Raw genomic sequence first — 23,835 nt, 5'->3', positions numbered from 1 at the left:
TGGAAGGTGTCCTTGCCCATGGCAGGGGCTGGAATGAGATGATCTTTAAGATCCCTTCCAACCCAGACCATTCTGGGATTCTGTGATCTTCACTGAGATGGTATCCAAGAAATGAGACTTGTGGAAAACTTGCACACTTCTGGATCTACAGGTGGCAGCTAGTAACATTGACAATAAAAATTCAGTGTTTATAAAACCCCCTTATTTAGATATTCAGATGAAAGGTGCAACAGGGCAAATCTATACCACTAAAATTAACACTACAAGGAGGCATCATTAGAACTGTGTTATTTTTGACAATAATTGGTTAGGATTGTTCATTAATTCAGCCTGGCTAAACCAGCCCTATGTGAAATATTTTCTGTTCATCACTTGAGCATGGGTATTGGCCAAGGGTGTTGCCCAGGGTCTATTCCCAACAGGAACTTCAGATCTCACCCTGTGGGATGGTCCATGAATTTAGCAGCATGGATATGCCCAAATCATGCTGAGGGTTGGAGATGGTATCCTTGGCTTTGCTGAATTTCCTAGTACAGATGCAGTCATACCTTCATTTAGAATAACCATGTTTAAGAGCTATAAAATCACAGAATCATTAAGGGTAGAAAAGACCTCCAAGATCATCAAGTCAAGTAAGTATGATCCAGAATTGTGAATAAACCACACAGAATTCCTTTTATTTACCCAAGAAGGGAGAGCCAGACTTTATGACACTGGAAAGTTAGCAACGCTGCGGAGCCAAGGGCATGGATTCTGTCTTGGCTTCTCTGCAGTCAATGGCCCTGTGTCAGTCTGCACTTGCTGAGAGCCTGTCTCATGGTGTTCACCAAAAACAACATTTGAAGCTGTATGCAATCTGCTCTTTGGCTCTATTCCTTTCTTTTCTGTTTCTCCCACAGGTAATAAATAGTTTAGGGAGCAAATCTTGAATTTCAGTATAGCAAAATGAGCACACTGTAAACTCCTCAGTGTTTGTGAGCACATTGATATTTATGTGTGTGTGTGTATTTCTTTCCCTTTTTTTTTTTTTTTTTTTTTTTTTTTTTTTTTTTTTCTCTTCTGTCTCCTTCCCATTTGTAGTTTGATCACTCATGGTTTTGGAACTCCTGCAATATGTGCTGCCCTAAGCACTTTCCAAACTGTTCTCAGTGAAATGCTGAACTACTTGGAAAAGCACACATCGCACAAAAACGGAGGAGCGGCAGAATCCGGCCAAGGACACGCCAACTCGGAGAAAGCCCCCCTGCGGAAAACTTCAGAGGCTGCTGTGAAAGAGGGCAAAACAGAAAAGACAGACTAGCTACATCAAACAGAATCTATTTCAAGAGAGTCTTGCTGCTGATATTTTTTTTAAATATATATATCATTGAGGGCAATTTATCTCCAGTGGACCAAATCCAGAAAAAAAAAAGGGGAGGGAAAAAAGAAAAAAAATAGTAAAAAGAAAATAAAAAGAAAATAAAAAAGAAAGATTAAAACAGAGAGAGCGTGAGAGAGGAAAGTATTCAACCCTAAGAACAGCAGTGTACAGTAATTGTGTGATGAAATTGTCACTTTTTTTTAAATTTATGTTGCTCTAAACTGCTTTTTTGTGCACGTAGTATTTGATTGTTCTGAATGATACACTAACACTGTTTTTTATAAGCACTTCTGGACTTGGCTGAGGCGGCACATTAAATTTGAAGTACTTTCTTCTCCGGCAGCAGAGTTAGGGTCAGTGCATCAGTTGTGGGACACACAGTTCCAGCATCCTGACTTTGCTCTCATGCTGGATAGATTGAAGAAAGGCTTCCTCTGGTCCATTGGAAATGCCTGATCTACTCACCATTGGGAAAACAATATGGAAATCTGGCAAAAGAGGAATTCTTGGGTCATGGGACAAATGAACCATCCTGTACATGGGAATGCACAATAAAGCTGCAATGGAATGAGGCCAGAACCTGTTGGGAATCTGTCCTGACCATTCAAGCTGCAGCCATGGTCTCTCTTCTGAAAAGAGCATGGCAGACTAAAAGGAAAACAAACCTTGATAGTCTCAGTAAAAGCCCTGATCCCTCTGTGAACTTCAGTTTAAATGACAGCATGGGCTTCTGTTCTCTATTTTCTCAGCCCCTGGTCCCACAGCACTCTGCCATACCTGGATCTCTGTTCAACACAACCAGTGCAGGCAATTTGAGTCACCTTTTCTGTTGCCTTGATTTTATGCTGCTTTCTTTTCTTCAACAGCTTGTTTCTGCAGCTTTATTGTCTTTATAAAACCAGCTGAGGTGCAGAGGTCTAACAGAATCCACTCACTGGAAATAAAATAATAAACAACAAATAAGACAGATTGGCTTAGTCCACAGCAGCTGAGTGGTAATAACCTTGCTAACATACTTTTGAAATATTGCTTTACCACCTAGCACACATGCTCAGGCAGAAAACATGGGGGGATATAGTCAGAGCTCAAGATTCTTTGAGTCTAGGGACTTTTTCCAGCACATTCTAACTCCTTCTTCAACAAGACCTTTATTCCATTCTTTTTCTTGTTTCTCTAGTATCACTTTATTGAGAAAGTTAGGAAGGAGTAATATCACTGGGAGGGCTTGGTGTGTCCATCTAAATTCTACTTCAGATCAGCAGAACCAGACTTTTTCTTCCATAGGACAATTCAAATCTTTCTGTGGTAAGAAAAATTGTAATTGTCCATGTGTAAATGTTTAGAGCCATTTGAGATGTTTTAGGTATCTAAGACAGAGTTTTGACAGTTGTAACATGAAACCTGTAGGAGAACTGGACTCACCTGGAGGAGGAGCTGGAGAATCCCAGAGACAGCAGTAGATAACTGTGGATAGCAAAAGCTCTCACACACATTTTTACTTCCTAGAAGTTGTTAGCATGGGTTACACCTTGGATGATCAGTTCAGACTAAACCTAAGTACTGTGACAAAGAGCTGCAGTGTTTAGAGCCAGATGCAAGGAATCAAACTGAATTAACAAAATCAGCCTCACCTCTCAAATCATGGAAGGCAATAGAGTGATGATGGCATGATGCTGCTCCTCTCAAAGGCACTAAGGACATTGCCATCACCATGAGAAAACACTTTAGAAAGTAAGGAGTCCCTGATTGTTTATTTAAAGAAATCTGAAAAAAAAAGATCCTGTGCTTTTACCCAGAGTTGTCCTTGCTCAGGGCAGGTGTATAAGTCAGATATCTGCTTTAGTGCTATCACCCTCCTGCATCGAGGGAAACAGGTGTATCTCCATGGGACTCCATCACCTGAACACACCAAGATCAGATAAGTACCTCAAAAAATTTAACTTTATTAAATTAATTTAATGAATTTGTACTGGTACTTCTCGTGAAATGCTAAAATCAAATGAACAGAGATGTCCTCAGCAGAAACATTGTGGAACTGTCCTAGAACATTAAATACTTGAGTGTGAAAGTAGGTAACCATGATTAAAAGTGAAAAGGAAAATCATTCTGCATTTTCTATTGCCCAAACTGAGGGAGAAGAAATGGAAAAATTAAAAGTTTCACTGCATCAAATATGCAGATTTGCCACATCTGTAAAATATGTGCTGTAAAGCAATTTAATTTGAACCTCTGTTTCAAGGTGTGGATAAATTTAAATTTGATTTTATTTGGGCAAAAATTATAAGGAAAATGTTTTTAAAATTATTTTCAGTTTTTTCCACTAAAACATGAAAATTTTTGGAAAAGGAGGAATAAAATTTGGGCAAATAAATCTATGAACCTGTTGGGAAAGCAGCATTTTATTACCATCAAATTAAAATGCTTAACATTGCAAATAATATGTATACAGCCTTATATGAAATATTTGCCTAATCAGGATATGGTCCAAGGTCCCAACAATAATTTATTTCAAGACTTGTGTCTCTCACTGTTACATAATCATTATGAGTGTCTGCTCTGCAGGCAACAGATTATTATTGGCCCAGATTACCCTTTGCTCTTTTAATAAATCTGAGCACACTTCAAGCCCCAGAACTTCCAGTTTTTGGCTTAATGACCCCTGTATATTTTTGTTAATGGTCTATACAAATCTGATTCTACCTGATTGAACTGCTATATGTTCTTACCATTAAGAAGTTGTTTCTATTTCCATGGCAAGCATCTATTTTTTCCCTTAGTGCATTAGCACGTTTTAAAAGCAAAGCTCTTTTTAAAATGTGGCTACAAGTTTGCTGACATTGGCAGGCTCTCTATTTTTTTCTTTTTAATTGCACTTAATTTTATTGAGCAAACAATAATTATCACTGCCTTTTCTGCTGAACTAGCTATTGGAGCAGTTTGGTGTCAAAATACCTTTTGTTTTTGACATCAATATTTTCAGTGAGGTTTTAAGCAATGAATTCACTGATATTCCTGTTAGAATCTCAGCCTAGGTTCCCACTTAGATTCCTGTGCTGTCCATGGCAACATGCCCATGTTCCCATGTGGTAAATTTAGGGGTTTTATTGTTTTCTTAGTCTCTGTCTCTGTGGAAACATTGCCATCTCAAAACACATTGATGACCTAGATAAACCTGAAGGAAGTTCATGATTTGATGTTAGTTGGTGCTCTCTGGAAATTTATCTGATCAGAAAAAAGAAAAAAAATCTTCCTTTAAGAGATTATGGAAGTGTTTATTCAATGTCAAAACCATTAAAGGAGTAGAGAAAAATCTCCAATGTTTCATGGCCAGGACAATGAGTCATTATGATTGCTGGACCCCAAAAATTGATTCATAACCCAAGTGCTCTTTGAGCAGTTGGATCCTGTTGTGCTTCAACACATTGCTCAGCTCTGTACGAGTTATACCTCTCCCACCACCAATCTCAAAACATTTTAACATTGAACTTACTCCTTATCCTAAGTCCTGGCACATTTGACTCACAAAGCACAGCTTTTGACTCTTGGATTTATTAGCAAATTACTCATGGTGCAAACACACTGACTAACTACAAATCTATTTTTCTAGAGCAAGGTGTTACTGTGAGTACAAACAGCTCTTGTGCTGACTAAGCTTAGCAGGTGAGTCTGGCAGAGTAGGAGCAGCATTCTCACCTTTGCCCTGAGGTTTGGTTCTCTGTTCACACAGCCCTCATTTAGCACCATCACACGACAAGAGGTAATGTAGTAAAGAGAGTTTTATCAGAAGATGAGAACTGGAACAGAGCTCATGTGGCCTGTTAAGGGGAGGGAACCACAGACAAGCAGTGATGACTCTGCCACCTCCAACTGAAGACTGTCAAGAACTTTGTCCTTTGTGCTGCCATCTTCAACCCTAACTCCTTCTAGGTGTCATTCTGTTGCCTTGGAGAACTGGCAGAAGGGGTGAATTTAGACCTTTCATTTGCTTCCTTTTTAAAGATAAATGCCAACTTTTGTTGGGAAAAGACTTCAGCTCTCCAAATCAACATGGAATCTGCTCTTTGAAGTTTCTCTTTGACTTTTCCTAAAACCAGAAAAATCTGCTACAAAGCAGGCACAATGTATAGTTCTTCCAAATCCTGGACCTCTGTGTAAATATTTCCCCAGTTCATCTCTTCCTTTGGACGTGACTCAGTGGCACAGGCGCAGCTCACAGTTTTGCAGCCAGGCTCAAGAAGGGATGTTTATTGTCCTAAGAGCCAGTTTTAACTTTACAATCTCTAACTGCTATTTTTTGTTTGTTTGTTTGTTTCCTAATACCAACAAGCAATTTTGGTCTTAGATGTATTAGGTATCCAAAAGGGATGCTGGTGAATTTCAAGGTCATTTGACTTTCATTTATCCTTTGGAGAAATAGTTCTGCTGCTCTGATTCTTTATTTCTAAGGACAAGAAGAAACAGCATTAGTAGAAGACACAAGCCTGAAACACAAGGAAGAATCAATAAATTATACAGGAACTGTGTTTATAAAAGTATCCTTTGCCTCTGCCCTCATTTCAGGTTTAACAAGAATTCACATACAGCTGTGTGGGGAATGAGGGAGGAAGATAAAGTCATTTTCCTTTGCCAGGTGAAGGTCGCTTGGAGAGGTCTAATCTTTTTTATTGCTATTCTTTACTTTTCTTTATTTTGTACAATTAATTATGTTCTGTACAGCAGCTGTTGTGATTGTATTTAAATGTGAGTGCGCACTTGGTCACCAACAAACAATGTCCTATTTATTGCTTTGGAGTTTTGGTTTGGTTTTTTCCTTCCATTTAATTTAATTTATAATTCAGTGGTGAAAAGCATAATCTTTTATATTTCTATTTCCTATACAAGCTACCTGTTTTACATGAGTCTATGAAGATAATGACCACATTTGATCAAACATTTCACGGCAATAAAATCTATGTTGATTTAACCCTGATCTGTCTGGTGCTTCAAAATAATTTCCATCTCTGAAAAAAAATTATCAAACTTGACCAGGAACAGATCTGTGACATTACAAGAACTAGAATTTTCATCCAACAGGTAAGACATACAAAGCAGAGAAACAATAAAAATATTATTCTGAAATTACAGCATGGAAATAAATTTATACAGAGATTAAAGTTTGGATTTATTCCACTTAAATGTGGCTATGTTAAATAGTTATTTGGTCTAGAATCTGTTACCCAGATTTAATGTTTTTGTGTAAAGAGGAAGATCTAATGCAAGGCAATTCATATTGTCCTAAATCAGGAATCCAAACTGGTTAGGATGATTTATATTATATAAGTGGTAGGTTAGATTAGGAAAAGTAGCAGGAGTCCTCATGTCTATTGACTCACAATGGATGCACCCAGGAAAACTTGCTAACCCTTGATATTTAATATTTAGAGGCCCTCAGATGTGCTTTTCCCTTAACTGCGGGAAAGGTTGTGACAATGCTGGCAATTAAATCCTCATCCCCACAGCCTCAAAATAATTATTTAATCTTCTCCCAGAAAATTTACAACAGTTTATTTCCAAGTGCTACTTCAGCCAAGGGTCTGGGCTAACTGCCACTGCTCCCACTCAAGATTTTGATTCCAATATTGTGGCACAAGGCTTGACTCTTTCCAGGAAGAAACAATAGTAATAAAAAAAGTCTTTAGATGTAAACCATATCCTCTTTCAGGTATGACTTAAAGAAACTCTAGCTCAGAGGTTTATCCAAGCTTTCTAAGAACAAATGGATCTAAAATTTTAGTTAAAAAAAATAAAAAGCAAAATTATGTGATTTTAACAACAATTTTATGGATATATTCACAACTGTTTGGGAACCTGATGGCAGTCCATTTTGTGTTGTTTCAGTGCATCTTTCAGAACTGACTTTCTGAGCAATTCTAGACCACTCACCAAGGGTAAAGCTGTAGTGAAAAAAACTTCAGAAGAGTTTCAGATAGAAAAGGAATTTAATTGGGAGGAAGTTCCCACATCTTTAAACTTGTTTTATCCAACAATCACCTCTGTTCCCTAACAAATGAACTCTCAATAATTAATATTATCCATGTAATCTTCTAGGAAATACAATTCCCCAGGTGTTACAGTGAATACCTCTAACCAATTCTGTATGTGCTCTTCTCCAAAATCAGAGGAAATGCAACTGTGACAAATTCATCAGTATTTTAAACACAGTCACATGAGAGGCTGCCTTTCCTGTCTCTCTTCACTTTGGTGTGTTAATTCTTTCACTCAATCCATTAAAACAAAAAGAAGACAATTCCACTGAGATTTGCAGGGGTGCAGTGCCAAGGTACAAGCCAATGTGCAAAAGTAGCCTCTGAGTTGTAGATAGTGCACCATACAAGATGAAAAGGAAAAAATGTAATAGAAAAAAATTAATCTCTGTCAGATTTTATATACAAACAGCATACAGAGAGCTTGGGCAAATTTGCATTCAGAATGAGTGATCAGGCAAAAAATGGATCAAACCTGTAAAAAACTGAGTGTCCTGAACTCCTGGAATTAGCAGAGTTGTTCAAGTATGTATGGCAATATTATGCTTTATTTCAGCAGTGGAGTTCCCACTTATTATAAAGGCTGGGTATTTATACTTTGCTGGAAAATACAGTTTAGTATCTAGGCAGGGACCAAAATCCTAATCTAACAAAATCTAACCTCTTAACTCCTGTTCAGTTTCACCTTCCCATAAAAGAACATGAATAAGAAATTAATGGGAAATTCAAGCCTTAATGGAAAGGGCATTTTGCTCTGGGCAGAGTTTATGTTGTGGAGTTTTTTAATGGAAAGATATTTGAATCAGTGATATATAAATACATCTCCTGAAGCAAGATGCAAGAAGCAAGATTTGGAGGCTGGCCCTGTCTACCCTGTCTGACTCCCACTGCTCCTCTAGAAGGATCAGGGTTTCATCTGACCTGTATTTGTCAATCCCTTGTGTATATTTGGATTCTCAAGGAAATCTGAAATGCTGGTGAGCATCATCTCTCAGCAAGAATGAATGTACATTACATTTGTCTGTCTGCATGCACAGTAGTAATATTTTAGTTCAGAGGCCCCCGCTTTAATCTCCATCTTAATCTGGAGAAAAGGAAGCTGAGGGAAGACCTTACTGGTGTCTGCAAATACCTGAAATAAGGTATTAGTGAGGTGGCCATCAGTCTTCTCCCAAGTAACAAGGGACAGGAAGAGAGGAAATAGTTTCCAGTTGCACCAGGGGAGATTTGGATTAGGTATTTAGAAAACTTTCACCATGGAAAGTGTTGTAAAGCATTGGAATAGGCTGCCCAGGTACATGGGGAAAATAACATGTGGACGTGTCAGTTGAGGACATTGTTTAGAGGTGAACGTGGCCCTGCTGGTTGGACTTGATTGTAAATATCTTTTCCAACCTTAACTATTCTGTGGTTCTTTGATTCAAAGTCTTAGACTGGCCATGTGATGGCAGGAAGATGATCCCATTACTGCTATCACCCAGAGCTATCTATTTTTCATATGTGTTTTTATTTTTTTAATATTAATTAATGCATTTAACACAAATATTAATGAACCACTCTGTGCCATCATTATGGTCAGATAAATTAAGGTGTTATCAAAGCACTGAATCTTTGCCAATTAACAGGCAGTGTGAAGCCGGTAATAAAACTACACAGAAAATTAGGAATGGACAGTAGAGAGCATGTTAGTGGAACTGGATGCTCTGTGAATAAACTGCTGGAAGTATGCCAAAATATTATCTCCTTATTTGTCAAATTTGGATCTGAGAAATAATTGGGAAAACTTTCCCTTGAAAATTGCCTATGATGTGAAAATAAAAATGAAAGATAAGTAAACAGATAAAAATCTTGTAGAATAAGCTATGGACAGGTGTATGAGGAAAACAGCTTAAAAATATTATTTTTTAATCACATAAAAATTTTGTGTTTCTTCCCCTTTATTCCTATCAATTAAAACAGAAACCAGAAATCCTGTATGGCAAAACCACATTTGAAAACTGCATTGGGGAAAGATATTTGTGGTGACACCTACTGTTTTGAATAAAAAAATCTTTCATGCCTGATTAACAAGCCAAGTGCACTGTGGCAGCAGAAGAAGCTTTTGTGGGCCCACTCTTTTACTTTTGTAGTAAAATAAAATCAGAGGTACCACTGGCTTTTGACTACTTTTTATTGTTACCATACAATTAGTTTTTAACTCCATTGAATCTGTTTTTCACTGAAACCCTAAACCAAAGTACAGCTTTACCCAGATCTCTAATTTTAGACATAGAAGTCAGGCATAAATTTAGACAGGTTGGTTAGAGCAACTCTACTGACTCTAGAGGAAGCTTAGTTTGATTAAACACCTAACTTTTAAGTAGAAAGGGAAAAACCCCATACTAAATTTACCTTCAGTTAAAACTAAATGAGAAGAACTTCTAATCACCATTAGTTCAGCTCAGGACTGAAACTGGTGCTATTGAAGAAAGAGTTTCAGCAACTTTATCTGTTGTCCATCCTGTCCTCCAGTTTTTCAGGTTCAATTCATTCAGACTGGACAGTCACAGTCAGTTTGCTGGTGTCACAGCCTCTGCTCCAGGCTCTGCAGTTACTGACCTGCTGAGCTGACTCAAGGTTGCTGTCTTGAGGGAAAAAAAAAATATTCAGAGCACCTCAAAAATGTCCACTGCATAGACAAGCAAGAATGAGCATTGGAAGAATATTCCTCATGGAAATCAGCAGGGTCATAGAAAGACTACACCAGTGGGAAACCAAGCAGTCACAGATGAAGTTTTGAATAATTTGGTTTATTGGTTGGTTGGGTTTTTTGTAGTCTTGCTGTTTTTTCTTTCATTAGTGTTTTAAACAGATTATCTCTGGTCCTGAGGCAAACTCCCACATCATGGCCACACCTCTACAATGAAACTTCAGCTGGAAACCAGACAGGGAATTGAGCCTTAGAGTGCTGTAAAGGTGTTTCCACCACATAACCAAGGATGTGGTAAGTTCCCTGACACATGATGTGTTCTGCAAGACACACAGGCAGCAGGATGATCTACGTGCTCTTCCAGCTATTTCAATGAGCAAAACCAATATTTGGGGCAATGAATATATTTCAGTCTTTATTTATTAGTGCAGTTCAGCTCTGTGCATTTTTTTTGTTAATTGCCTGCCAAAACTTAAGCTGCATGTCATTCATTACTCATTCAATTATGATAGAAGATGGATTTTTAACTTTTCAGTCTCAGCTGCTGTTAGTAACTTCTGGGTAGAATTTCTCAGGAGTCCGTAACCCCAGCTGTCATAAGCAGCTTCTTGTCACTTAGCTGCTTCTTTTGAGAGTTGATTATGTTTCACTACATAAAATGTACCTATCAGTTACTTCTGACACCCAGATCATCTTGAACTTAGTGCAGAGTGCAGTAAAGACAGCCTGCCCTCAGGAAGGTCATTAAAAGCTTTCAATAAAATATCTGCACATAATTCAGATCAGACAAATGTGCCACAGCAACTATCAACAAGGACCATGTGGGAAGACAGACTAAAATTAAGCCAAAGCCAGAAGTCAATCACAAATTAGCTTTCAGAGTAAGGTACATTCTTCATTTCATAATGTTGAAACAAGTGTTACAGAATTATGATGTGCATCTCCTGCAGCTCCTGTGTTATATCTGTCAGTCCCATATTTCAGAGAGTCTTGTCAGGATCAGAGGAAACCTTAGAGAGGTGAGAGTTCCCAGCCTCCAACTGAAAGGCTGCATTGGCTCTAGCGGCTGAATGACCCCAGGATCAAAGTAAAAGTCACACCTTGTAGACAAATGAGCAGCTACATTATTAAATTATAGCAATGTCAGTGAAGATGATCTAAGTAAAATATTATATTATTATTAATAATAATATTATTATTATTATTATTATTATTATTATTATTATTATTATTATTATTATTATTATTGCAGTCTGTTTATATCCCAAAATGGTAAAGCTTTCTTCTAATGTTAGCAGCACTCTAATAATTCTTGGGATGACAAATAAAAGTCTGATCCACTGAATAATATTTAAAGATTATTAGATAAATTGTGTCTATTATTTACCAAGGAGAACAATGTCCTCTAAATAACAGTTCAAAGAGAACCTCCTAGTTTCCTCCTTTCACCTAGTTACAGAATAGCCCTAAAGAGTGATAATTCGTTTTATTTTCCAATATCACACTACATCCTTGATTTCTGGTACTCAGGTACCTTGGGGCTATCTTAATGACCCTGTTCAGCCTTTACTTGAGTCAATAACAAAATCCCCATGGACTTCAATAGGGCCAGGATTAATTCCAAAGAGCTCTGTTTATTAGCAATATTTTTTCCCCGTATTCTATGGCACTTCTTTTATTCCTCACAAAAGCAATACAGTATGGCTTCTCCCCTTCAAATGAGGTGGTTGCATCCAGACTTCACAAGAGGAAAGATCTCTGATATGTGCTACCCCTTTTTCCTCATGCCTGGGAAACTGTTAGCTAATCCAAGCCAAAACTTTTCCAGGAGCTCTTCTAGCATTAGAAGAGTATGAGAGATCAGTAGAGATGGCAGAGCAATGCTCAAGCTATTTGCTGTTTTATTATTCCTTCATGACTCCCCAAAATTCTCATTCTCAAAAACAACAATGACAACACAGCTGGATTCTCTTTAGTCCCTGAAATCCAGGTGCCTGTTCCCAAACATCTCCTGCCCCACCAAAAACCTACCACCAGAGTGTGTGTCCACTCAGAGCTGAGCAGCACACAGCCTGCTTCAGGGAGGAACACACACGAGCCCAGATATAATTACTGGTCTGATTTCAATGTATATTTTCTGTATATACTTAGAAGTGTGTGTTATCCACACAAGGATATTGTTCCCTGCATCCCAGTTTCTGCTCTGCAGAGAATCTGTCAGATCATTATAAGCAATTGTTCTGATTTCCATGTTGAGGGGACAATGTGGCACAAGGAGTGGAAATTTTTTGGGTTTTTCAGGGGATTTTTTGTTTTCTTCCAACACATGGGTTTTTTTCCTATGCTCCATCTGAAATCATGGAAAGCCACTATTTCCAGGTTTGTGAACTTTCAAGAATGAGAAAAAAAGGAGAGGGGAGATTTTAATAGCAGGGATCAGTCCAGAGAAATAATCCAGCCAGAGCAGCAGGCCCTGTAACCTCTCACAGCAATTATTAACTAGTGCCTTGAAAGAAGAAAACAAATGCTATGGATAAAAACAAAGGAATAATTTCATCTGCATTTGCACAATATCTTACAATTTGACAACTTGGGGAGCTTTCAAAGAAATGATCAGCTGTCTGGAAAATAAATATTTATATTTTTATAACTTGGTGAAACATAGAAGCTAATTTGTGGCTAAAATTTTCAAATTATGAACAGAAAAATACATTTAATTAGATACTTAACAGTCTAGCATCATTTCTGTTCCCACTAATGAATTATCTGACTAAGGACTCAATTAATAAAAAAAATTAAAGGATGATAATGTAATTAACACTAATCAATATTGGTTTACAGAAAATAAATGCTGTCAAATAAACTTGTTTTTCTTCCTTTTAATGAGATGACAAATTTGATCAAGTTCTAGAGCACATTTAACTTGCAACCACAAGGATGTTGGTTACAAATATAATAATCCATCAAAATGCTAAGTGCCATAAATGGATATAAATCTATCTATTTGATCCAGAAGTGGATGAAAAATAGAGAATAATGATTAAGCACATGAACTCCTAAAAGTTTCAGGTTTCAGTTCCTGCCCTGACAATAGTTTATATTCTCATTGGAGAATAGATAATATCATTGATGATGTTTATAATTTAACTGAGATATTGCAAAAAAAAAAAAAAAGCTGGTTAAGGGGAAAAATGTATCATTATCTGGATTTTTCAACAAGCTGGATGTCAGTAATCAACTTATTAAAAGATGAAAAAGGAATTTCTACACCTTAGAAGAAAATATGTATTTTTTTCCCCTATGAAATGGTGGAGTCTGCTCTGGAAAGCAGCAGCTCTGAAAGGGAGTTTTTGGTTGTAGGGGATGATCCACCAAGCATGAGCTTGAACTCGAGGGCAGAAGGCCAAGTGTCTTGTGTCTGACTAAACAAAGGGATATAATGTACTTATCCATAAAGGTCATGCTGCATCTGTCACAGGTATGAAGCAACAGCACATGGACTGTGAAGCTCCTTTCTGACACGTCCCTTTCATAAAGCTGTTGGTGAGCTGAATAAAGTGATGTGGCATCCCTAGTGTCACCAAAACATTGTCTGAATCTTTACAGAAAATACCTGGGCTCCTGGGGAACACCTAGTTGGATGTGAGGCAGCAGTGTGTCCTTCACACCCAGGTGGAAAAGGGGTCCTGGGCTGCACTGGAGGTGTTGGGAGCAGCTGGGAGGGTCCAGCTCAAGGCTGTTGTCATGATCCACTTATAGCGGGGTGTTGTAATGGTTTGTTAGCTGATCCCAAAGTGCAAAAGACAAACAGCAGGGGACTTTCAGTTAAATCACAACAAATGCACCTTTATTAGGGGCCAAAAACAATAAATGTGATAGTGGGGTCAGAAAAGAAATAAAAAGGAGTGAGAGAGAGAGAGAGAGAGAGAGAGAGAGAGAGAGAAGGGGGGATGGGAATAGCTACCAATACAGGCGGGGCCCTCACTGGTCTGGATGATGGTCTTGTTGTGCTGGGGAGAATCTCCAAAATCCTACCTAACCCAGGGGTCCAGTTATAGTCCACAGAGGGAAAAGGGGGGAACAGGCAGAACAATGAGAGTCTATTGAAATTCCTATGGGGGGAACAGGTGTATCTACAGAAAATCATCCAGGCTGAACAAACACAGTGAAGAATAAGTCCATTGAAGTTACTGGAGAAGAACAGGTCATGTCATCCTCCCCCCACTCTTTGTGGTAGGGGTCTCAGTCTCAGTCCTTGGGGAGAGGGTTCTTGATCTCTGTCTGTCATGGTGGTAATGAGGCAGATGAGGGGTCTTCAGTGAGAGATCACCAGAGTCACCCCAACAGTTCATTTGGCTTAAAGGTGGAGAGTGAAACAGGAATTGCAGCAGGCCGCTCCGTGCTGGGTCCGCGCTGGGTCTTCACCAGGTCCTTGCCAACTCCTTGCCAACTTCTTGCTGGGCCTCGTTGGAACAGCCAACATAACGGTGCAGCAGCTGCAGCTGCACTGTTGCCTTCTCCAAGCCGGAACTGCAGTGGGGGAAGGGAGTTCCTGCTCATGGCAATTGGCAGGCAAATGAGTGAGGGTCTTCAGACGGCCTCTTACAGCTGCTCAGTGCCAGAGGGGCAGGCACAGACTGCAGAGAGTCCAACCAAGGACCCCTGAGGTGATTCAGATTCTGGAGCATCGCTCATGGAGGAAGGCTGAGAAAGATGTGACAGGTTAGCCTTAAGAAGAGAAGGCTCAAGGGGGATTTTATCCATGGACTTAAATCCCTGAAGGGAGAATGCAAAGAGAGCAGAGCCAGGCTCCTCTCAGTGGTGTCCACTGAAAGGACCAGAGGTCAAGTGCACTCGCTGATCCACAGGAAATTCCTCTAAACAGCAGAAAACACATTTTTATGGTGAAGGTGGCTCAGCACTGTCACAGGTTGCCCAGGAAGGTTGTGGACTTCCTTCCCTGGAGCTTTTAGAAGTCATCTAGATGTGGTCCTGGACACAAGGGCTGGGTGGCCCTGCTTGAGCAGGGGGAATGAACCAGCTGGCCTCCAGAGGTCCCTTCCAACTTCAACCATTTTGTGACTCTGTGAAGTAGAAGAGAATCTATCATATAATGAAAGACAAAGCAAGCTTAATTTATTCATCTTTACAGCAAGGTGATACAGGGAACTAACTGCAAGGGTTAACAGATGCACCCTATCAAAAGATTTTATTGTTCAAGGATTCAGTTTCAATAAAACCCTGAATGGAAAACTGATTTATATCTTTATCAGATGTAGTGATCAAGAAAGGAATAATTTATTAAGTTAGACAAAGATTTTATGTCCATGGCCTTAAAGAGTAAAGCCAAGACAGTGTTATTATCAGTGCTTCTGCAGGAACACTGTGGCTCATCCAACAGTTTGCTCCATGCAGATTTTCTGGCCTGTGTTCTGCATGAGTTACATTAACTGAGCCTTTGCAGCTTTTGTTTCCACAAAGCTGTGATCATCCCATGGTTCCTGGTCTATTCGTGTGTCTATTTTCATGACTTGCACAAAATAGATTTGCTGCTCTACTTTAGACTAATTCCATCTCCAGAGGATACACAAATGGAATCCCCTAGGGAATGAGAGAAGCTGACCAAACAGCACCACCCCTCATTTTCACAAGAGATCCTACATGGCATAAGGAATGTTGACATCATAGGGAATTTTGCTGGATGTTGTTCTTGGTGCTGAAACATTGATCCCTTTTATTTTTTGTCAGCCAGGCATCTTCCTCATGTTCCTGCCTCTGGGATGTGATCAGGTTGGTTTTGATTAATTGGTGTTCAAGGCCAGCTTGGTCAGGGCTTGGAGCAACCTGCAGTGGTGGAAGGTGCTCCTGCCCATGGTAGGGGGCTGGAATGAGATGGGGTTTAAGGTCCCTCCCAACCCAAACTATTCTGGGATTCTATCATTCTATAAATTATGATTAACAATAAACAAGGTAATTCAAAATGGAGTTTCAGTAAAGAAAGTGCTGTAGACAAGGTCATGCACACAGGAGGAATCCAAGCAGGGCTGGGAAAGGGAAGCATTCTCCTCAATTCCAGTCCCCCCCTCACTACACTGGTTAAGGTCCCTTTGTTTATACCCCAAATGCTTTTAAGTGTATTTCTGGTTTATGTTTTCCCTGAAGTTTTACAGATTCATCATTAACTTATAATCCACACTAGTTACAAGAGGGGTTTGATTAAAAAAAACAAAGACTGAAACAAGGTTTGTCATTCAGGGAACTCTGACACTGCTCTTGTGATGCCAGCATGCAAGAAAACTCAGGGCAAAGCCCCTGTAAAAAAGTGGGCCCCAAAAATAATAAGTGATTAACTTGTTGGTGAAAAAATTGACCTGATGAACCTTAATAAAAAAGACCAATGTTGTCAAAAGGGATGAACAATTCTGAGAGACATTTTTTTTAAGGAGCATTGTCATTACATCTTTAGGAAAGTACTCTGAAACTCCATAAACAAATCTGTTTATCAAAGTGGAGATTTTCCTATTTTTTGCACTGTGCTCTTCTGGTAGCCAAATCAAATCATTAGATATTCATTTCAAAACTAGGAGCTAAAATTTGAATTTTCAAATTTCTCATTTTGGTAGTGGAGAACAAAATGTTTAATTTCAGAACTGTTAAAAATTATTCATTTACACTTGCTCATTCTTATGCCTGTTAGGCAGGAGAGATTGACTTTTATTGTGCTTCTGCATTTATAATGTGAAAGCAATGATATACAATTACCTTAGGAATACAACTCTAAATTACATTTTTATTTTAATATTAATATCATGTTCTATAAGTAGAATTAATATTTCATGGGAAGCAGTGAGGATGCAGTTAACCTAAATTAAACAAATTTGTGCCTAATTTTTTAGGTTATATCTGAATTATTTGCCATGACTTAACTAGCGCAGAGTAGTTTATACCAATATTAATAAACTATAGGTGGCTGAATGGACTCTAAATCAAAGTGAACATATTTACTCAGACTCCTGGGAACAGTGTCTGCTCTTTGCTCCCCTCCAACTTTGCCTGGAAGCTGCCTGAAATTTCTGATATGAGCCAAAACCATGTCAGGATCCTGTGAACTTCTGGGGAATAGGAAAATTGAGTAATGAGAAATGTTCCTTGTTAGATGGAAGGGAAGGGAAGGGAAGGGAAGGGAAGGGAAGGGAAGGGAAGGGAAGGGAAGGGAAGGGAAGGGAAGGGAAGGGAAGGGAAGGGAAGGGAAGGGAAGGGAAGGGAAGGGAAGGGAAGGGAAGGGAAGGGAAGGGAAGGGAAGGGAAGGGAAGGGAAGGGAAGGGAAGGGAAGGGAAGGGAAGGGAAGGGAAGGGAAGGGAAGGGAAGGGAAGGGAAGGGAAGGGAAGGGAAGGGAAGGGAAGGGAAGGGAAGGGAAGGGAAGGGAAGGGAAGGGAAGGGGAGGGAAGGGAAGGGAAGGGAAGGGAAGGGAAGGGAAGGGAAGGGAAGGGAAGGGAAGGGAAGGGAAGGGAAGGGAAGGGAAGGGAAGGGAAGGGAAGGGAAGGGAAGGGAAGGGAAGGGAAGGGAAGGGAAGGGAAGGGAAGGGAAGGGAAGGGAAGGGAAGGGAAGGGAAGGGAAGGGAAGGGACCTAAACCCCCCTCTATTACTTGGGCTACAGTCTCTGGAAGCCGCAATGTATGAACAAACTGAATCCAGGGAATAGTGTAACTCCAGATACATTATGAGGAATTTTAGGAGCCTGAAATGCATTTCCCCTATAGATGCAGTTTGCTGACTTTGCTATGTCCTCTTTCATGTACTCAGAATTTTTTCTTCCCCTAAAGCATTGCCTATGGTCATATTTTCTGAGTGCCTACTGCAAGAAAGCAAGTTAAGAGAGTAGAAAAATTAAAAAGCAAGTGGGCTGGGAGTGATACTGGAGGAAAAAGTTATATTCTCAAAACAGATAATAGGCCAGGTCTTAATTTTTCTTTTCTCCCCTTAAAACTGATTAACTCTCTCCTGTCATGAAACTTAAATATATAATTTGCTTTATTGCTTACATCTTTAAATGGAAAAAGTGTGTGAATATAATTTAAATACTTTTTTTGCTAAATCACATATAAATATTTTTAGCCACATAAATATAGCTGAACAAAATTAAACTAATAAAAATGGAATTGCTTAACTTCCTGATATTTTAAAATTTACTAAAATGAAGACCTCATTTTAATGTGTGCAGTTTACCCATTCTTGATATTGTGACTAAATTTAGTTATAGAGGGGTTGTTTGGGAATGGGAAAAAATAGAGAAATTAAAAGGATATGTTTTATTCAGATACAACAGCTGATTTCAGTGATGGTCCATATCCCAGCTGAGAAAAATGAAAGATAATCTGGTATGACTGATTTCAAATTTTCAAGGAGACAAGTTCAGCAACTTTTCAGTGTGTTTTGTTTGGCTTCTAGGAGGAAGAAGGTTTAGAAAGGATTAATTCACTCTCAAAAGGTGGATGTGGAGACAAAGGATAATCATGCAGCAGTGAGAGCAGCTCTTAAGAGTTCCCAACCTCCCTTTTGTGTTCCAAGGGATAAATCATCCACAATGTCTTCAGTTTAATGCCCTATCAGCTAACTCCTGCTTTTCCTGTCAGTCATGGAATGCTGTGAAGTTGGCACTCAATATTCAAAGAGGTTTTGGTCCTAAGACAAGGAAACATGAGGCAACAGCATGGGCAATCCAAGCTCAGCTGGTGGGGCAGTGCAACCTGAGCAGGGCTTTGAGGTCCCTGTCTTAGGGAGTCAAGCACTTCTGAAGTTCACTCAGCCTGAGCTGAGTATTTACATCAGATCAAAACAAATATTAAAGGATAGTGGAATAAGGAAAAAAGGCCTGAAATGTTCTTCATTCTTAACTCGGGAGATCTGATTGCTGTTTCAGCTCCAGAGGGTTTGGGGTCTGTGGAACAGTTCTGAAGAGAGGATGCCAAAGCAAAACCCCCAGGCAGTACAGAGGGATAAAACACACAGATTCCAAACAAAATTAATCTTGGATGCAAAAGTTCTCTTCAGTATAGTAATGCCACAAACTCTTGAAGGGGCTCCATTTTCCAAAGAGTCCAGAGGCTGTGTGAGGTTTGGTCTGGGACAAACTGGACCTGACCCATCACCAGCTAGGGTTCCTGACATCCAAAATTGGTTGCTAAATGGATATCAGAGAAAAGTGAGTGACATTTGAGCTAATTCTTTATCACAATTAAACAAAATTAGCATCTTCAGTTTTTGTCTCCTCACTAAAAAAAAGGTGCTGGAATGGGTCCAGAGTAGGGAAATGAAGGTGGTGAAGGATGTAGAGAACCTGTCTTGTTCTGAGGGACCTGGGGGTGGCAAACAGTTTGGACCTGTCCATAAGAGTTCAACACATGTGGCTGAGCTTTCCTTCCTCGTAAAAAGCTGCTCAAGGTATGTTTCTTGCTGCTGGGTTTAGTGATGCCCTTTCTTGAAGAAAGCACTGGTAGGTTCAGGAAAATGTAAAATAATGGGAATAGCATTTTTGGCAGGGCCTATAATGACAGCGTAAGAGTTTTAAACTGAAAACAAGACAGATTTTGACTAGATATAGCGAAGGAGTTTTTCAATGAGGATGGTAAAACACTGGCACAGGTTACCCAGAGAGGTGATGGATGCCTCATTTTTGGAAACGTTCAAGGCCAGGTTGGACAGGGCTGGGAGTGACCTGACATAGGTGAAGATGTCCCTGCTCAAGGCAGAGGGTTGGACTAGACACCCTTTAAAGTTTCTCTCCAACCCAAATTATTCTATCATCCCACAATGGTGTGAATCTCTGTTATGTCTGGAGATATAGTAGAAAACACAGATTTAATAGCAAACATTATGGAAAGATGGATTTTTAAGAGAAGATTCTTGGTATTATTCACAAAGAGAAGGTATAAAGTGCTCACCGAATAAATTATTTTGTAAATCCATTAGTAGGCTGGCAGTAAATTTCAAGACACCTGCAATGCAAAATAAAGTTTAAAAATTAAAAATAAGCTTTTTAATAAAAAGGACTGTTTTCTGAAATGAATGCAAGAACACACAGAAGAAAAATGCTGGTTTGGAGGAAAAGGTACCAAACGCATTTAAAATTCTTGGATTTTACCAGAACTCGGAAATCTGTCTTTCCATGAGCTCAGCGAGCAGCAGAGGGCGCTGGGATAAACGGATTTCTTTTAAACTCCAGCCCACAATACGGATTTTCTGGGAGTTGAATACTGAGAGAGATAGACTTTTATTTATAGAGATCCAAGATAGATTTAAAAGGCAGAACAGGATTTAAAGCCCATTTCTGAAACAGGGCCTTGATTAGGAGCAGAAAGAATTAAAAAAAAAAAAATTCTGGAAAAACCATAGTAGATAAAGGTAGCATAACCTATTGAATTAAAATTAATTTTTTAAGAGTAGATATCCTGTTATTGTGGCTTGTCTCCCTCCCAGGGCTATTAACAGATATTTCATTGGGATAATTAGGATATTCAACCTAGTCTGTATTCCCACTATTCTGTAGTGAGTAATACACAGGGAATTGAACATGGAGTACAGAAGATTTATTCTGATTTTAAGGTAGACATTGAAACACTGAGCGGCCTGTTAATCAAAAATCAATGTAAATAAGAACCTGCAACTTTATCCTTAAGGAAGAAAGATTTGTACCAGCATCATTTCTAGCAGAGGAAATATTTGGGTGTTTGTAATTCCCAAATATGGACTTGGACCTCTTGGAGCAAGTACGGAGTAGAACACGAAGACGCTGTGAGGATTGGAGCAGCCAGGCTGAGAGGAGGCTCCAGGGAGAACTTAAAGCTCCTTAAAGCCCCTTCCAGTGCCTCAAGGAGCTCCAGAAGAGGTGGAAAGGGACTTTGGATAAGGGCCTGGAGGGACAGAACAAGGGAGAATGGCTTTAAACTGAAAGAGGGGAGAATTAAAATGGATATTGGGAAGAAATTCTTTCCTGTGAGGGTGGGGAGGCCCTGACACAGAGAAGCTGCGGCTGCCCCTGGATCCCTGGAAGTGCCCAAGAGCAGGCTGGACGGGGCTGGGACAAGGTGGGATAGTGGGAGGTGGTCCTGCCCGTGGCAGGGGCTGGAACGGGACGCTCTTTCAGCTCCGGTCCGTTCCGAGCCGCTCCGCTCCCCATCAGAGGGCGCCGCTGCCCCGCGCTCCGCGCTCCGCGCCCGCGGGCGCCGGCGGAGCGGGGCTTCCTCCGCCCTGGGCACGGCCGCCTGGAACCACATCCTTAACAACAACAGCAAATTATCGCATATTCCTTTGCGTCGCAGCTGCCAGGCTGAGGCTGCAGCGCCCAGCTCACCGCGGGGGAAAAAAAAAAAAAAAAAAAAAAAAAAAAAAAAAAAACCAAACGGTGTTTTCCTTAGAAAAGATTGGAAAAGCACGACACAAACTGCCGGGAAACGACTGGCTTCCCACACCCCCACACCCCCCTCTTTTTTTTTTCTTTTTTTTTTTTACTTTTGAAAGTATGGGTTGTAGCGGTCAGCTTTGAGTATGTGCGTCGCCTTTTGGACGCAGGTTCACTGCACGTTTGAGGGATAAAGGGGTGCAAGTGTTGCTGAGTGGAATCGCTGAATTGAACTGGAGGCAGCTGCGGGGGTGGGGGTGCAAAACACGCACAAAAATAAAATGCGAATAACCTTACTTTTCCGAATGAGCGCTTGTTCGTTTGTCATGTTTTGCAAATGTAAGCCAAATGTAATAAAAGTGGGGGTTAAAAGTCAGAATATACTGTCTATACCAATATGTTAGCAAGGAGACAGTGGACGTCAAGTCTATTTTAGAGCCTCCTTTTTTTCACTCCCCTCCTCTCCCCTCCCCCAGCTCGCAGAACGTATTTAATTCAGGGTGCCACAGAATTGTGAAGCATTAGCCGTCACGAAGCTCATTCACTCTGCCCTGTGCCAGCCTTCATGACTCAAAGACTTCCACAGAAGTGATGGCAAACTGTCCCTTTATGAGCTTGGTATTTTTCTAAGAGGGTCATTCAGATCTATAGGTGCGTAAGGGTGGCTGCGTAAGTATCTCCGCACATCCCCATGAAAACATCCTTTCTCCTTTTTCAGCATTTTTTACCCTATTGCCTCAGTTGAAATGATCAGTCCAACCCACTGTGCCCTTTTTCTGCTCCTCCCCAGTGCAGCACTGGCTGTGCTGAGAACAAAACCTCGTATCTGCTTTAATAACTTCTAGCAAGACCATTGTCCAGCTCCTGCTGTAATATCTGGCCAAAATTTGCCTCTTGCCTTTTGTAGGTTGAGATTTTAGGAGAAGATGCACACTGAAAAATGGGGAGGGGTGGCAGCAGGGTGGTGTAGAGGCTGAGGGAGAAATGGATGAATTTATACTTTCTGCCTTAATTTGCGGCCAAAGCGAACAGAAAAAGTAAAGCCCACCCTTCCCACCAACCAACCACACACCAGCAAATGTGTCTCCTGATGAAGTTCTCGTTTCCGAGATTATATATATAAAAGCATCTTTACCTGTAGGACCTTTGAAAGTACAAAGGACACTGTGCACTTTCCCATAGGATCCCGTGCAGAATAAAAAAGATTTGCAGGAGCCTTATAGGTAGAGCTTGAAATTTCCAGAGACAGGACCTTGAATTTAGAAACACCTTCTTCTCTCTGTCTCTCTGCCTCTGTGCCTCATTTTTTTTTCCCCATCTTTTTTCCCCTCCTGGTGCACCAGCTCGATTGTTTCCTTTCAAAGGCAGAGATGGGCTCTGCTGCCTGTGTCGGCTCTTTGCCGCGCAACGTGTTAAAAAAAAAAAAAAAAAAAAAAAAAAAACAACGGACAATGCGAAGGAAGGTTTGCCTGGGGAGGAAAAAAAAATAAAGGTTAAAACTGGTCTAACTCCTCCTCTCCCATTCCAAACCGACGGCTACCCGGGAAATGTTTTCTGAAAGTAATAAACGCTATTCAAATGTGTGCACAGAAGGGTTTGCAAAACTCCTATTTTTTCCCCTTTATTTTTCCCCATATAAAGTATTTCTAAGTTATAAAATATACAGTCCAAGCCTGAAGTCTAAGGCTTTCCAGTGGAAATCATTGATCTAAATTTGCTCCTTTTAGATTTGCTTGAATGTGCTTTGATGAGACGCTGTTTTGGTGTTTAACTGCATATGAGGATAATTTCTGGACATGTAAATAAAAGCATCTTGCATGTGGGGAAAAGCATCATATCTTGTTGTAAATGATTAATCACTTAACGTAGAGGCAACTTATCCTTTATTTTATCAAGGGAGGATTGAAAAAATATTAATTTTATTTCATCTATCTATGTACCTATCTACCTATCTATCGATACATCCATCCAACCATCTACTAAAATAGAAGATATATGCACTACATAATGTGTGCATTTAACCCCTGTATACCAACATATATATGTGTAAATGTATAACTGGATTCACATATATGCATTTAAATACACTCCTATATAAACTAACCAGGTTTGCGTGCACATGTGCATATGTAACATGCAGTCTCCATGTGCCTACATGTGGAAGAATATATATAATTTACATATCTAAATGTGGCAACTAATATGTCTATACATGGGGAAAAGTTGCCTGTTCAGAGATGTACGTGTGTATGGGTGCCTGTATGAGTAAATCTGTGATCGTGCAGCTCTGTATATGTATATATTTTATATGCCTGCATATAAGTCTCTATATGTGTGTTTATGTCTATATCTAGTCACATATATG

General features: G+C 39.8%; 1 protein-coding gene and 1 long non-coding RNA gene across 7 annotated transcripts in view; one reads left to right on the top strand and one right to left on the bottom strand.

Annotated features, from left to right (window-relative positions):
- TFAP2D (transcription factor AP-2 delta) overlaps positions 1-6,329 on the top strand; it is a 53,659-nt gene extending 47,330 nt beyond the window's left edge. For all 6 annotated transcript variants that reach the window (XM_021527214.3, XM_021527218.3, XM_021527215.3 and 3 more), the window contains one exon: positions 1,081-6,329. In XM_021527214.3, the coding sequence (XP_021382889.1) occupies positions 1,081-1,300 (220 nt within the window). In that variant the 3' untranslated portion in view covers positions 1,301-6,329. The remainder of the gene's footprint in view (positions 1-1,080) is intronic.
- A 3,644-nt stretch (positions 6,330-9,973) lies between these two features.
- Positions 9,974-23,748, bottom strand: LOC144246019 (uncharacterized). The gene is made up of 3 exons (XR_013339627.2): positions 22,606-23,748; positions 20,014-20,067; positions 9,974-15,156 (listed from the first exon to the last, which is right to left on the bottom strand). It is a non-coding gene; the product is annotated as an uncharacterized LOC144246019 (long non-coding RNA).
- Positions 23,749-23,835: the final 87 nt, after the last annotated feature.

Source organism: Lonchura striata, chromosome 3, assembly GCF_050655825.1.
Source record: "Lonchura striata isolate lonStrDom1 chromosome 3, ASM5065582v1, whole genome shotgun sequence".
Taxonomy (NCBI): Eukaryota; Metazoa; Chordata; class Aves; order Passeriformes; family Estrildidae; genus Lonchura; species Lonchura striata.
Note: the sequence above shows the minus strand (reverse complement) of the source record. Positions and strands in the feature narration are given on the sequence as shown.